Raw genomic sequence first — 15,543 nt, forward strand, 5'->3', positions numbered from 1 at the left:
GAGTTGTGGGCATCCCAAAATATATGTTCTTTTCTAGGCTGTTCACAGTTAAAGATGAGGTATGTACTGACGCGATGCTCTGAGAAGGACACATGGCTTCTGTGCTCCTACCCAAACTGAGCAATCTGAATCTCCCACGAAGACCAGTGGGTGAAAACCGAGGGGAAAAGCCACAACATGAGACATGTTTCCAAAATGCAGGAGTCAGGGAAGCCAGAGAAGATAGAAGAAAGGAAGAGGATGGCGGGAGCTCACGTAAGGCGCAGTCTGGACCAGCTCCCGGAAAGCAAGGACTTCAGTGGAAAACTGGGGAGGGTCAAGCAAATTTTTGAAGTTGTTCTCTTGACTATACTTTATTCAAAAATGTCCTTATTTGCCACAGCTTTAATCCCAGCACTTGGAAGGCAGAGGCAGGCGGATCTCTATGAGTTCAAGGTCAGCCTGGTTTACAGAGTGAATTCCAGGACCTACTCCAAAGTTACGGAGAAATCCTGTCTCGAAAAAACAATAACAAAAAAGTCCTTATTCATGAGCAGCAGTTGCCTGAATATAGTTAAAAAGCATTTTGTTCCTAGCCAGGCATCCTTGTAGCTCCAATGTTTGGGAGATGAAGGCAGGAGGGTTAGGAGTTCAAGGTCATGTGCCATAAGAAAGAGACCCACAAAACCCAAACAAAACTTCCTGTATACAGTCTTCTAAATAAGTCATTCAGAATAAAATTGAAATCTTTTGATTGGTTGATTAATTCATCAGTCTATTGATTTGTCTCTATCTATCTATATCTATCTATCTATCTATCTATCTATCTATCTATCTATCATCTATTGCTCTATCATTTGTCTTTCATCTATCATTGTCACTTATCTATCCATTGATCTATTTATTTAACACAAATCTACCAAATTGTTAAAATGTTCATTTTACTGTTTCTATAACTTGCAGATATGAAATATCTAAATATGAATCAACATTAATATTAGCTTATCATATTAAAATTTACAATAGCACAATGACACGAAGACTTGAGAGAAGAGACAGCCAGTGAGGTAGAGGCTAAAGATGGCCACGCCATATTGGCAGAGGTCCGCAAAGTGTCTTAGTCAACCATCTGCTGCCAGCGATGCTGGTTGGTCCCCCACTTGCACCCCGTCTGTGACTTTGCTTGCAGACATGACCCCCCCACCTCTCACAGCTTCCACAGGCCCTGAGTATGTTGGGGACAGAGGCTGGTAGGTAAGGGTGGGGGTTTGAAGACGATGAGAGGCATCTGAGGCCTTCCAAAGAGCGAGATTTCCCGAGAGGCTGCTCGGTGCCCTGGCTTCTGAACTACCAAATGAATAGAATACAACACCAGATTGGAACAGGACACGTGGTTCGTGGCAGTGAGTGGAAATGCCGTGGTACTGCAGAGCTTCTGAGAGGACTCTCAGAAAAGGTGGCGACATTTGCAATGAGACTCGAAGGAGACAAGAAAGTGCCACATAGATCTCTGGAAAAGGGGACAGATGGTGCACCAAGTGCCCCGAGGCGTGAATGACCTCGGCCTGCGCAAAGCGTACTGTGTATCGAGGGATTGAGCACAGGAACTGAGATGGGGGGGCTCATGGGGTAGGCCTTGTAGGAAACTATGGGAGTGGTGTGTGTGTGTGTGTGTGTGTCTGTGTGTGTGTGTGTGTGTGTGTGTGTGAAGCTTCTGAGTCAAGGAACGACACAAACGTTGGCATGCCTGACTCAGATGAGGGTCATCTGTGTTCCGGGGATCTCACAGCTGTGCTGACAGTGTGCCTGTCTCCTCTTGGGACTCCTGGAGTAGGGTGGGCATCTTTAGCCAGCTGGGTGTTGGGGAGCTCAGGTTGCCCACCTCTTGCTTCCCCAGGTGACCCTCTCCCAAGGAGGACGTGGCTAGGGAGATTATGTTATCAGTTACACCTACACTTGCCCTTGGAGACGTGCCCAGAATGGGAGGCCAGAGCAAAAACCACACCAAAGGTCCTTCTGTTTCTTCTAGCTACCTTTCTTTTTTTGTTGTTGTTGTTTTGTTTTTCGAGACAGGGTTTCTCTGTGGTTTTCGAGTCTGTCCTGGAACTAGCTCTTGTAGACCAGGCTGGTCTCGAACTCACAAAGATCCGCCTGCCTCTGCCTCCCAAGTGCTGGGATTAAAGGCGTGCGCCACCACCGCCCGGCGGTCCTTCTGTTTCTTGAGCCTAGCCCCTCACCACTGCCCCCAGGGATCCCTGCCTCGGATACATGGAGGGTCTCTCAGACTTTCTGACACCCAGCTCAAACAAGGGTCGTTAGATACAGCCTTTCCCAGTGTGCACCTTTGTTTCTCTGAGAAGATTGGGGTGGGGACAGGGGAATGGTTGGGAGCTGTGGGCAGCAGCTAGAGGTTGTGTATGCAGTGGGACCCAGCTGAAGTCCCACAGGCCTGTTCCCTGTCTCCTCACGGTGAGAACGAGAGCTAAGATATGATGTTACGGGTGACCGTGCACACGCTTTAGGGCTCACGAGAGGACACTCTGCAGGTGATCTGCCTGCTCCTGACTCGACCATGTCCTAGACTAGGGTTGTGCAAGTGGCTTGACCTCTCTGTGCCTCAGTTTCCCCACCAGTAATGGGTATTCCTCACATCAAAGGGTTTCTGGAAGGTTAAATGACGGGAATGTGAAAGCCCTCAACACATTGCTGGCACGAAGTGAGCACCTAGTGTTTGCTCCTCTTCTTGTTGATGTCTGACTGATCTGAGTGACAGGTGGCCATAGGGTTGGGCAAGTTGGGACAGCTCAGTAGAAAATGTTTGAGCTGCCCAAGCCTGAAGGTTACCCCAAGGAGCCTCATAATCAGTTGTAGTCAGCTGGTTCTGCTCCACCCCCACCTCCCTGGGTATATCAAGCCTGGTCTAGACCCTAGATTCTAGAGACCAAAGAGGGCAGAGCACCAGGCACCATGGGGAAGGCAGTGAGTGGCACCTGGGGAGTGTTTGGCATGTGTGTCGGCGTCTGTGTGTGCATGTGCGTGTGTGCAGAAGTGCGGCCTCTGATACCTCCTTTGCTCCATTTCATCCCCAGGAGAACTATGAACTGTACTCAGTGGAACTGGGTTCTGGCCCTGGTGGGGACAAGACCGCCAAGATGAGCAAGAAGAAGGCAGGTGGTGGGGGAGGTAAGAAGAAGGAGAAGCTGGAGAACATGAAGAAGGAGATGGAGATGGTGAGCATGGGGGCTGGAGCCTGGCAGGATCGAGGCGGGGACTGGGAGCTAGGCAGTGGGCAGGGCGGGGCTGTGACAGCCAGACAGTGAGGGTCCTGTTCCATCCCCCAGAATGACCATCAGCTGTCGGTGTCTGAGCTGGAGCAGAAGTACCGGACCAGTGCCACCAAGGTGAGCTAGGAGTGGGTGGGTATAGTGAGGGGAAAGATGGACAGGGAGAGAACAAGGTGAGAAGGACACCCGAGAGCAATGTGTGCATGTGTGTGTGTGTGTGTGTGTGTGCAGGGAGAGAGCAAGGTGAGGACACCCGAGAGCAGTGTGCGTGTGTGTGTGCGTGCTCACGCGTGTGCGTGCGTGTGCGTGCATGTGCACATGGGCATACACATGTGTGTGCATGTGTATGTGTGCGCAAGTGTACGCTGGGAGGTGGGAATAGATGAAGAGGAAGGGGGAGATTCAGAGGAGAGAGAAAGAAAGAGGAGAGACACATGGTGAAGAGGTGAAGAGAGACCTATGTAGAGAAACAGAGGAAGGGGGAGAGGGAGGGAAAGATGGAGAGAGAGAGGAAAGGGGGAAAAGAGGAGAAAGAAGAGAGAAGGAGACAAGAGAGGAGGAGAGGGAAAAGAGACAGGGTGAAGGCGAGACCTTGTGGCCTCCACCATGACCACACCTGCCTGTCCCCAGGGCCTGACTGCAAGCCTGGCAGCCGAGCTGCTGCTGAGGGATGGGCCCAACGCGCTCCGGCCCCCTCGCGGCACCCCTGAGTATGTGAAGTTTGCCCGGCAGCTGGCAGGCGGTCTGCAGTGCCTCATGTGGGTGGCTGCTGCCATCTGCCTCATTGCCTTTGCCATCCAGGCCAGTGAGGGTGACCTGACCACAGATGATAACGTGAGTGGAGGGTGCATCAGGGCCAGCATGGGGCACAGTGAGACCTAGGAGACTGTGACACTGAGCCCAGAACTCACAACAGATGGGCTGTAAAATGAGGATACGGGAACATTAAGATGCAATTCTGAGACCTGGATGGAGGGCAACACAGGCTACAAGGGACATGGAGGATGACTCTTGGGTGGTGGAACATAGGTAGGAAATGGAACTGGAAAATTTAAGATATGAACCTGCTAGGAAGAGGAAACGAGGATATAAGACAGACCAAGGACATGGGACATGGGACACTAAACACCAGACACACCACAGAGAGACACAGCAGTATATATGAAAACATTGGTAGAGGAAATGGAGATGTAAATAGGGCATTGGATATGTGTCAGGGACAGATAGAGGACATGGGGTGACATGTGTGACACCGGACACGGACTTGAAAAGTCATAAGGTCAAGTGACATGGCATTGATACTCAGAGGTACAGACTTGGCATTTGGGACATGGAGATACCAATCATGGCCTAGATCTGCAGCACAGACACAGGAATGGAGGACACACGATGACATAGGGACCAGTGGGCACAAGGGCACAGGGTGGCATATGGATTAGGGAAACAATATGAAACGCGGGACAAAGAAACATGAGAAGACATGGTGGATGCAGGACTTAGGGGAGGCAGGAGTAGACCAAGAAACATGGAACAAGGACCATATGTGGACGTGGGAGATCAGGAGCCAGGGACTATGGTTTAGGGACATGGACACAAGACGCTGAAGATGCAAGGCAAGTGAATTTGCATTTATAGAAAATGGGGACAGGAGCTTGGGTTGCAGGAATAGCACATGAGGCTTCCTGGTAGAGGGAGGAAACTCCTCAAAACACCAGGGGACTCGGAAAGAGTGACAGTGGCCTTGAGGAAGGGGCTTTTCACTCCTGTACATAAAACCTTTGTGTGTCTCACTCTGCAGCTGTACCTGGCGCTGGCGCTCATCGCTGTGGTGGTAGTCACTGGCTGTTTCGGCTACTACCAGGAGTTCAAGAGCACAAATATCATCGCCAGCTTTAAGAATCTCGTGCCCCAGGTGGGTCCTCCAGCTGGCCACCTCTCTCTTCCGATTCTGGTCTCCAAGCCACCCCAGCATCTCCTGCCTTCTCCAGGGGGCCCAGCCCCACCAGCCCCAATCTGTCCTTATTTATGGCTTCCATTTCCCTAGCTAGTGCCTCAGCTTTCCTCAATTTTCACCTCCCATGACTCCATGACAGTAAGAAACTTCTCCCATCCAAGTACTAACCAGGCCTGACCCTGCTTAGCTTCCGAGATCAGAAGAGATCAGGCACGTTTAAGGCCGTAGACAACAGTAAGCAACTTCTATTGCCACCCTTACCCCACAGCAAGCCACTGTGATACGAGACGGGGACAAGTTCCAGATCAATGCGGATCAGCTTGTGGTGGGCGATCTTGTGGAGATGAAAGGCGGAGACCGTGTCCCAGCAGACATCCGCATTCTGTCGGCCCAGGGCTGCAAGGTGGACAACTCCTCTCTCACTGGAGAGTCTGAACCGCAGACCCGCTCACCTGAGTGTACACATGAGAGTCCCCTGGAGACCCGCAACATCGCCTTCTTCTCTACGATGTGTCTGGAGGGTCTGTGAAACATTGCAGTTTTGTCCTGAAGCCACACAGCCTCCACACACCCCCAACAGCCCCTTTTCTGTCTTCCGTGACACATGTCACACGCCTCCCCACCACAGAGTACTTTCCTGATGCTGCCCACCCCACCCTGAGCTCCCCTCTTGTTGCCCCTGCAGGCACAGCGCAGGGCCTGGTGGTGAGCACAGGCGACCGCACCATCATTGGCCGCATCGCATCGCTGGCTTCGGGCGTGGAGAATGAGAAGACGCCTATTGCGATCGAGATTGAACATTTTGTGGACATCATTGCGGGCCTGGCCATTCTCTTTGGTGCCACATTCTTTGTGGTGGCCATGTGTATCGGCTACACCTTCCTTCGGGCCATGGTCTTCTTTATGGCCATTGTGGTAGCCTATGTGCCTGAAGGGCTGCTGGCTACCGTCACAGTGAGTAGGGGAGACAGAAGGAGGTAAGGGAGCGGAGAGCTGCTTGTTCAATCATCCCACCAGACTTCAACCCATCCCCCTCTTTCCTGTCCCTCCATCCATTCTCCTCCCCACCCAACATCACCTATCCACTCAGTAAGCATCTACTAGGCTCCTCTGGGCTGGCCTTCAGCACACACCATAGCATGAGATCCCTGGAGTTAGCCAGCCGCAGCCCAGACCCACCTAGAGGAGGGAGGCTCAGAAGTTCGTTTTCTCATCTCCACAGTGCCATTGTGAGCTGGGAGAGAGCACAGAGAGTATCCAGTGATATTGGGGAAGGCATGGGTTGCAAAGGGCTTGGAGGGAAGAACAAACCTGTTTTGGTTTTTGGCTCAAGGAATGCTGCACTCAAAGTGTAGCAAGGTGGAGTACAGGAAGGAGAGGTAGGGCTGGCGGCAGGACCTGGCCATGCCTTATGTTCCTCATCTGTCCGCAGGTCTGCCTGTCACTGACAGCCAAGCGGCTGGCCAGTAAAAACTGCGTGGTCAAAAACCTAGAAGCGGTGGAAACCCTGGGTTCCACGTCAGTCATCTGCTCAGACAAGACGGGAACTCTCACTCAGAACCGCATGACGGTGTCCCATCTATGGTTTGACAACCATATCCACACGGCGGACACCACGGAAGATCAGTCAGGTGTGGGGGTGGGAGGGGAAGGCGCCAGGACCGGATGCAGATTGGTGGTCTGACTGGGAGCCTGGGGCAGGCTTTGCATTAACGAGAGGTGTCAGGTCCAGGGTCCTCTGAGGGAGTTCAGCAGGTCTGTGAAGGGAATCTGGTCTCCTGGAGGCTCTGTATGGTGTTTGGAGAAAGCTCTGTCTTGAGATTTGAAGAGGAAGTGGGATACTATCCATGCCTGGGGAGGGGACCCAAAAGCAGAGGCGGCCTGAAAGCAGTGGGAAGGGCTCTGCTTTGGTCTGGAAGATCCACTCCCTTGAGGTCCCAGCCTCTCTGTCTGGTCTCCAGGGCAGACGTTCGACCAGTCCTCGGAGACATGGCGGGCGCTGTGCCGCGTGCTCACCCTGTGCAACCGCGCCGCCTTCAAGTCCGGCCAGGACGCCGTGCCGGTGCCCAAGGTGAGAGACCGGGGGATTCCAGAGGGTGCTCTCTGGAGCCTGATGACGCCGGCTCTGACCCTGACACTGGACCCTGCTCCTAGCGCATCGTGATCGGAGACGCCTCTGAGACAGCGCTGCTCAAGTTCTCGGAGCTGACACTGGGCAACGCCATGGGCTACCGGGACCGCTTCCCCAAAGTTTGCGAGATCCCCTTCAACTCCACCAACAAATTCCAGGTGCGCCGCTCACTGAGTCGGGTCCACGACAGGCCACGCCACAGTGAAGGCGGACCTATTAGTCTGTCTCTTTAGACTCAAGTCCATGTTTATGACCCCGCCCATATTCAGTTGGACCACGCCCACACTAGCCCCGTCCAATCAAGCCCCACCCATGCCTCCTAGACAGTGGAGCGTCTCTGCTTTAGGCAGGACCCTGCACCCTCAGGCCCACCTCCTCGTGTGACCACGCCCCTTATCCATGCCCACACCCGTTGATTCCCTCCCCGACAAGTCCGGTGCAGCCCCGCAGCTCCGCCTCTCCTTCTGCCCACAGCTGTCCATCCACACGCTCGAGGATCCGCGGGACACCCGGCACTTGCTGGTGATGAAGGGCGCCCCCGAGCGTGTGCTGGAGCGCTGCAGCTCCATCCTCATCAAAGGCCAGGAGCTGCCTCTAGATGAGCAATGGCGTGAGGCTTTCCAAACGGCCTATCTCAGCCTGGGAGGTCTAGGCGAACGTGTCCTTGGTGAGAGATGCTCTGGGCTGCTCTGGGCGGGACAGTGTGTCGAGAGGTGTGGCACAGACCCCTCCAAACTGCCTGGCCCGGACCTGACCTTTTGTTTTTTGTTGTCGTTTTCGTGTGATCCTGCGGGTGGATCCCACGGCCTTGTACCCTTGTGCGGCCTTGTGCCCTTGTGCGTGCTAGGCTTGCTGGCCATAACCTTCCTCATCTCTGGCCCAGGGTCTAGTCTGCCTCAGCCTCACCCTTGATTTCCCTTCCCTGTGTCAATCCTGACCCCCTAACCTGACACTCTTAGGTCTTCACCCTGAACACCCCCATACTTACCTTGCTAGTGCCCCCTCTTTTTCCAGCCCTTGCTTCATCTATGGTCCTGTGTCCTCTTGACTTTTTGATCTTTCCCAGTCCGTGTCTCCATGCTGGACCTTCCCCAGGCCCATGTTCTGTTTTCTGAGCCAGCCTCACTATGCAGCCTGGCTGTCCAGAACTCACTCTGTAGACCAGGCTGGCCTCCAACTTAGAGATCCGTCTGCTTCTGCTTCTCCAGTGCAGGATCAAAGGTGTGGGCTACCATGTCCCTCCTATGTCCTTACCTGTGACCCCCTCCAATTTTACTGTTTCCCTTTAAACTTTCCTAACCCCTGGAAACTCTGGAAGGCACAGACCCATGGTTCAGTTCTGCCTTTCACTTTACTTTGAAAGAAATGTTTTCTCTCTCAGCCTTCCTTCCTTCCTTCCTTCCTTCCTTCCTTCCTTCCTTCCTTCCTTCCTTCCTTCCTTCCTTCCTTCCTACAATCTAATATAGCTCAGGTTGTCCTGGAACTTCTGATCTTCCTCCTCTACCTCCTGAGTGCTGGGATTACAGGCCATGCCTAGCTCTGTACCCTAGTCTCCTCATAAGCAGGGTGGGAGTGCACCTCATATGGTGAGTGAGGATCCAGCATCCACGGGTGGTGTGAGGTCCCGTTATTTCACGAGTGAGGATGGACTCAGGATCCAGCATCCACGGGTGCTGTGAGGTCCTGTTATTTCACAAGCCTCCTGTCTCTGTTGGCTCTGCTAGCACACCATCTATTCGCCCAGACTCCTCTCATTCCCATTTTCCTGGCCAGGTTTCTGCCAGCTCTACCTGAATGAGAAGGACTACCCACCTGGCTATGCCTTCGATGTGGAGGCCATGAACTTTCCAAGCAGTGGCCTCTGCTTTGCGGGACTCGTCTCCATGATTGACCCTCCTCGGGCCACCGTCCCTGATGCTGTGCTCAAGTGCCGCACGGCAGGCATCCGGGTATGCTAGCTGGGGACGAGGACAGATGACAGACGCTCACCTGTAACCACTGCGAATTAAACGCTACTGGTTCATGATACAGAAGTCCCGGGGAAGGAAGCTTCATGCATAGCTGTATCCAGGAGCTCAGTGTAGTCAGGAAGCTGCCCTTCTCCTGTCCTAGTTCCCTTTGAGTCTCTTCTGCTTTAATCTCAGGCAGCGCTTCAGTGTGAGTGTGCAGAGGAGACAATCCCACTTACAGCTCCCTCCTCTCCTGTTCAGTTGGGCCACATGTTCATCCCCAAACCGGCTTTGGTGGCTGGGGGATAGAATGTCTTGATCAGCAATATTTGGGCTTGCTCAGTCTTGGCCACAGACCTCACTTTAGTCACCTGCCTGAGAAGAGCCGCTTAGCCGTCTACCTGGGTTTTAGCACTCTCTAGGATGGTGTATCTCCATCAACTTGGGCATGGTCTTGCTTCATGACCTTCGCACCTGGCTATTCCTTCTGCCAGAGATGCTCTGCTTACACATCTCCGTGTGGCCAACTCTTTCATGTTTGGGTCTCTGCTCATGTCACCTCCTCAGTGAGGTCTTTGCGCACAGTTAAGCCACTACTTCCCTCAGTGAGCTTATTTCCCCCCTCTTATTGTGTCCACTCCTGTATCTTGTCCTTTCTGTCTCCTGCCCTAGAATGTCAAAGTATGATGACAGAGAGAGTTGTCTCTTTTGCCCTAGGCACAGCAGGCAGTCATGCTTGCCTAATGATTGTGTCAGCAGAGGGACCCTGCGCTGATCTGAAGAGGTAAAGGGTGTGCTGGTCTTCCCACAGGTGATCATGGTGACCGGTGACCATCCCATCACAGCCAAGGCCATCGCAGCCAGTGTGGGCATCATCTCAGAAGGCAGTGAGACAGTGGAAGACATTGCTGCCCGCCTCCGCATGCCCGTGGACCAGGTTAATAGGAAGTAAGCCCTCGTCAGCTGTCCCTGTGCTTCTCCCTTGCACCCCTACCCTGAGACCCTAGTGAGACTCGCTCCCTCCTGCAGGGATGCCCGGGCCTGTGTGATCAATGGCATGCAGCTAAAGGACATGGACCCATCTGAGCTGGTGGAGGCCCTGCGCACCCACCCTGAGATGGTCTTTGCTCGCACTAGTCCCCAGCAGAAGCTGGTCATTGTGGAGAGCTGTCAGCGACTGGTGAGACCCTGCTGAGGAGGGTGGCAGGTGGGCCAGCCTGGCCACAGGCTGGTGTCTTTTTGATCTCCTACTCACCTGACCCACTGCCCTAGGGTGCCATTGTGGCTGTAACAGGAGACGGTGTGAATGACTCCCCAGCTCTGAAGAAAGCTGACATTGGTGTAGCCATGGGTATCGCTGGTTCAGATGCTGCCAAAAATGCTGCTGACATGATCTTGCTGGACGACAACTTTGCTTCCATTGTGACAGGCGTGGAGCAGGGTCCGTGCCATGCTAGGGAGGGGGCAGGCCACGAGGGCTCAAGAGGAAGCTAGCTGGGAGGAGGTTGAGGTACCCGTTCTGCCCCTACAGGCCGACTGATCTTCGACAACCTAAAGAAATCCATCGCCTATACACTGACCAAGAACATTCCAGAACTGACGCCCTACCTCATCTATATCACTGTTAGCGTGCCCCTACCCCTTGGCTGCATCACCATCCTCTTCATAGAGCTCTGCACAGATATCGTGAGTCTCCAGTCTGATACTGGGGTCCCCCACCCCATTGTGTCCCCAGACATACACTCATGGATGGACAGGATGGACCAAGATCACCATGAACATTTTTAAGTCAACAGACATCCAGAAATAGACACCGAGGTTGACAGGTAGGGTAGACAGGAGAGAGCCATGGATACGGAAGACTCACAGACACTCAGACACACAGATACATTCCTGTAATCCTAGTACACAAGAGGCAGGGGCAGGAGGATATCAAGTTTGAGGCCAGCCGAACTACATATTGAGACGCTGCTAGCCAAACAAAAACCAAAAGTAAATAGAGATGTTAAAAGACATAGGTGTCTAGCCACAAAGGGTTAACAGACCTCCCACAGCAGACCTCCTTGTGATGAGTCCCTGAAGGCAGCAGATGTGGGGCCCCTTTTGAAGGGTGTGTTCAATACCTCCCAGGGTACAGTCTGGCTGAATGCACACTAATTGACTTAATGTCCTCATCACTGCCCTCAGGACAGGCTTTCTTGTGATTTTCCCCATCTTGCTGATCATCTGATTGAGGCACAGACAAGCTGAGTAGCTTGCCCCAGGTCTATCAGCTCCTAAGTGGCCCCAGCTGGGATCTGTTCCCTTGGGCCTGTGCACCTGATCAGTCCATTCTGCTGCCATCCCGGCAGTGACTGTCCCTTCACACATCAGAGACAGGAGTGGGGAGGAGACAGTGCATGTGAGTGTGTGTGTGCAGTGGGGGGGGAATCAAAGTCTGGAATTATTGCCCATGCCTGTTACCCTAGCACTTGGGAAGCAGAGGCTGGAGAACCATGAGTTCGAGGCTGTCCTTGGCTACATAGTGAGTTCACAGTCAGCCTGGGTTACATAGCAAACCCTTAGAGAGAAAGGTGGGTGAGGGGCAAGAGAGAGAGAAGGGAAAAGAAAGGCATTATATCAGGAAAAAGAATACCACAAGCACTGGAGAACAAAAATACAGAAAAGAGGAGGAAGAGGGAAAGGGAGAAGAGGGGCCAGCCAGAAAGCAAAGGCTAGTGGGATTAAAGCAGACCTTTGCCAAGTGTGCTTATGCACACCTGTAATCCTAGCACTTGGGACATGTGGGAGAAGGTAGGAAGAATAGTAGTTCAAGGCCAGCCTCAGCTAATAGTGAGTCTGGGTCCAGCCTGAGCTACATGAAACCTTGTCTTAAACAAAACAACAAAAGACAGACATTTGCATGGAGATGGACATTAGGATGCGTGTGACCCAGACATGCCAAGTGGCCCTGGTTGTTGGGCAGGTGTGGCTGTGTGGTGTCTGCAGGACCTCTCTCCTGTTCTTTCCTGGTGTGTGTGCGTGAGAGGAGTCAGTGGCCCAGGCTATCCTCCACCTCTTCCTTCTGCTCCTGGCTAGTTCCCATCGGTGTCCCTGGCATATGAGAAGGCCGAGAGTGACATCATGCACTTGCGTCCACGGAACCCCAGGCGTGACCGCTTGGTCAATGAACCCCTGGCTGCTTACTCCTATTTCCAGATTGGTAAGCTCTGTGGCCAAGGCCGTGATCCCCAGCCACTGTTCACCTGCCATGGGCTTCCCGGCTGGGCTTCTGGGGCTGGGTTGGTCCATGTCCCAATCTATTCGAGGTGGCCTCTCTGGTCCTAGTGTATAACATTAACCTTGCTGTCGCGGGGTCAGTTCCTTGGTCTTTTGGGGTTCTCTCTGTTTCTGTCTGTATTTTGTTTCTGTGTGTTTCTTATATTTTGAGTCCCGTGACCCTGCTCTGTGTGTGTTTGTCTTTTGTGTCTGTCTCCATCTTTGTTCTCACACTCCCTGTCTCACCTTCCCCAGGTGCCATCCAGTCATTTGCGGGCTTTGCTGATTACTTCACCGCCATGGCCCAGGAGGGCTGGTTCCCTCTGTTGTGTGTGGGACTGCGGCCACAGTGGGAGGACCACCACCTACAAGATCTTCAGGACAGCTATGGCCAGGAATGGGTGAGCTCTGCCTGCCTTCCCTTCCCACTTCCTCCTACCTAGTGCCATATACCTTTGTTGGAACAGTTCAGCTAGAGGAGTGCCTGGCACCCACCCCTTCTGTGGTTACTGTGGAGCGGAGTCTTTCCCTCCCTATCCTCGGCTCTGTCTTCTGCTTCTGAGGCTCCCGATAGAGCCCTTTTGCTGCACCGATAGACCTCAATATCTCAGGTTCAACTGGTCTTCGGTCATTTTCCTGGTAACGTCATTCACACAGAGTTCTGGTGTGTGGCACTTATTTCATTGAAGGCTTAAAGGGCCGTGATGCCAGCAGTAGCCAGATGTGTTTAGTTTGTCTTGGAGAGTAACATGTTACTTAGCAAGAAATTCCTCATGGCCACTGCCACAGTTATGAATGCAATCTCGGGCTAGCCTAGGTTCACTGTACTGCATCGACCCTACAAGCTGTGTGGCCTGTCTGTGCCTCCCTTCCCAGTCTGTTCTAGCAGAATTCACATCATCTAGGAACTCATTTGAAATGTAAATTCTCAGGCCCCACCTCAGGCCTATGGTCAGAAACTCTGGGAGTGGGGCCTCCTAGGGAGTCTGATGCCTGCCATTTGGCTGTTTTACTGGAAAGAGATATCACCCTGGCTACTTGAAGCTCAGCTTACTCCTCCACTATTAAGATGAGTGGTGGATCTCTGTGAGTTTCAGGCCAGTCAGGGCTAGGTACTGACACACACGTGCACACACACGTGCACACACACACACACACACTCGCACGCATGCACGAGTGTTGCTGAAGAAACAGCATATACAGCCGCTGCTCCCATGTGGGGCAGGCATTCTCTATCGCTCATGTCCTGCTCTCTGCCACCTCCTTGGCTCCTGTCACCTTTCTCCAAGATCCTCTGATTCCCCTTCCTGGGCTCCTTCCTTGGTATTCAGGAAAAACCCTGTGGTTCATCTATCAGTTCGGGCAGAGCTACCCAAGCCCCTCTAGATGCTGGGCACCTGCAGCCCAGCCTGTGATGCTAGAGAAGGGAGGTCAGGAGGTCTCAGTGCCCAGCAGGTGGCAGAGATCTTCACCCAGGCTCAGGCTGCCTCTGTCCCTTTCTGTCCTACAGACATTTGGTCAGCGTCTGTACCAGCAGTACACCTGTTACACCGTGTTCTTCATCAGCATCGAGATGTGCCAGATCGCTGATGTCCTCATCCGCAAGACACGTCGCCTCTCTGCTTTCCAGCAGGGCTTCTTCAGGTGTCCCCAGCTGGCCCCAGCTCCACCCTCCAGTTCTCAGTCCCAGATCCTACCAGTTCCCAACCAGCAAATGCCAGCACCAGATGCAGTGAGCTGGGTGCAAACTGTGGAAATACGTCCTTCTCTGCTGGCCAGTGGCCGGCATTGGGGTCCTTCCATATCTCGGCTAAGGGCTGAGGTCAAGAGCACCAGCTCCTGTTCCTAAGGACAGCCACCAGAGTCACAGGTTTAGGGTATCTTCCTGCTACTGTGATGTCCAGCCTCCCTAAGTTCCTCCTATTTCCCAACTTCAGATGGCTGGTCTGTGTCTGTCCCCAGCCTGCCAGCCTGAGTCCTTCCTCCCCCACAGGAACAGGATCCTGGTGATTGCCATCGTGTTCCAGGTCTGCATCGGCTCCTTCCTGTGCTACTGCCCGGGGATGCCCAACATCTTCAACTTCATGCCCATCCGGTGAGGACCTGTGAGGTGTTGGTAAAGGGATGGGGATGTGGGACCCGGACTTGGGCATGGCCTTGATCCTGCCATCCTCGCCCGTCCTTCAGGTTTCAGTGGTGGCTGGTCCCCATGCCCTTCGGCCTCCTCATCTTTGTCTATGATGAGATCCGGAAACTTGGAGTTCGCTGTTGCCCAGGGAGTGAGTGTGGAGCCTAGGGGCCTGGGAGGGAGAACTGAATGGTTTTTAGAGCAGCCCTTTGCCCCCTGACCTTTAACATATGACTTCAAGTCTTTGACCCTCTGAATCAAACCATTACTGCTTAGAGCCTTGCTCTCGCTTGGGGAACCCAGACTGAGTTGCCTTCCTTCCGTCTCCTCCAGGCTGGTGGGACCAGGAACTCTACTACTAGAGGGACGGCCGTCTCTCCACCTACTAGCGGTGTGATGGGGGGGGACTTACGGGACAATCAAAACATCTTTGCAGCGGATTCCCAGCCCTGGCTGTACCCACTTCTGCAGCCCGCACACCCCTTGGAGGGGCTACTGCCTTTCACCCCAAAGTTCCATACCGTTTTGAAGCAGCTGCACCCCAGACAAGTCCTCTGAGGTGGGAGGGGCTAGACCAAGCAGTTGGCAGATCCCGTGGAGGTATGTCCATCCCCAGGACTCCATCTGGACAGAAGGTAGCCTAGGGGCTCTGTTACACACCCCTCATGTTCTGCTGGACAGTAATAAACCACATACCACACCAATTGTGCAGTCTTACATGTTTCCCAGTACCCTCAACTTCTCACAAACATGCCACCTAGGGACTAACGTTCAGGGCTGCAGCATCTGTAGGGCCTAGGGCAGAACCTCAAGTGGAGTAGGGATTCCAGCAGATTCCTTAAGGAAATTACTTCCCATTT

General features: G+C 53.3%; 1 protein-coding gene across 2 annotated transcripts; it reads left to right on the forward strand.

Moving 5' to 3' along the window:
- Positions 1–2,946: 2,946 nt before the first annotated feature.
- Positions 2,947–15,220, forward strand: Atp4a (ATPase H+/K+ transporting subunit alpha). 2 transcript variants are annotated; one of them, XM_057756520.1, is made up of 22 exons: positions 2,947–2,958; positions 3,069–3,209; positions 3,321–3,380; positions 3,894–4,097; positions 5,062–5,175; positions 5,486–5,738; positions 5,903–6,171; positions 6,650–6,848; positions 7,179–7,288; positions 7,372–7,506; positions 7,823–8,015; positions 9,122–9,297; positions 10,109–10,245; positions 10,327–10,477; positions 10,570–10,738; positions 10,829–10,983; positions 12,376–12,499; positions 12,811–12,956; positions 14,066–14,199; positions 14,549–14,650; positions 14,743–14,834; positions 15,017–15,220. In XM_057756520.1, exons 1-22 carry the CDS (start codon positions 2,947–2,949, stop codon positions 15,043–15,045), a joined length of 3,105 nt encoding a protein of 1,034 aa, XP_057612503.1. In that variant the 3' UTR covers positions 15,046–15,220. The 2 variants fall into 2 exon arrangements, with proteins under 2 accessions (XP_057612503.1, XP_057612510.1); XM_057756527.1 differs by having other exon boundaries at positions 10,327–10,450.
- Positions 15,221–15,543: the final 323 nt, after the last annotated feature.

The sequence above is a fragment of the Chionomys nivalis genome, chromosome 2 (genome assembly GCF_950005125.1).
Source record: "Chionomys nivalis chromosome 2, mChiNiv1.1, whole genome shotgun sequence".
NCBI lineage: Eukaryota > Metazoa > Chordata > Mammalia > Rodentia > Cricetidae > Chionomys > Chionomys nivalis.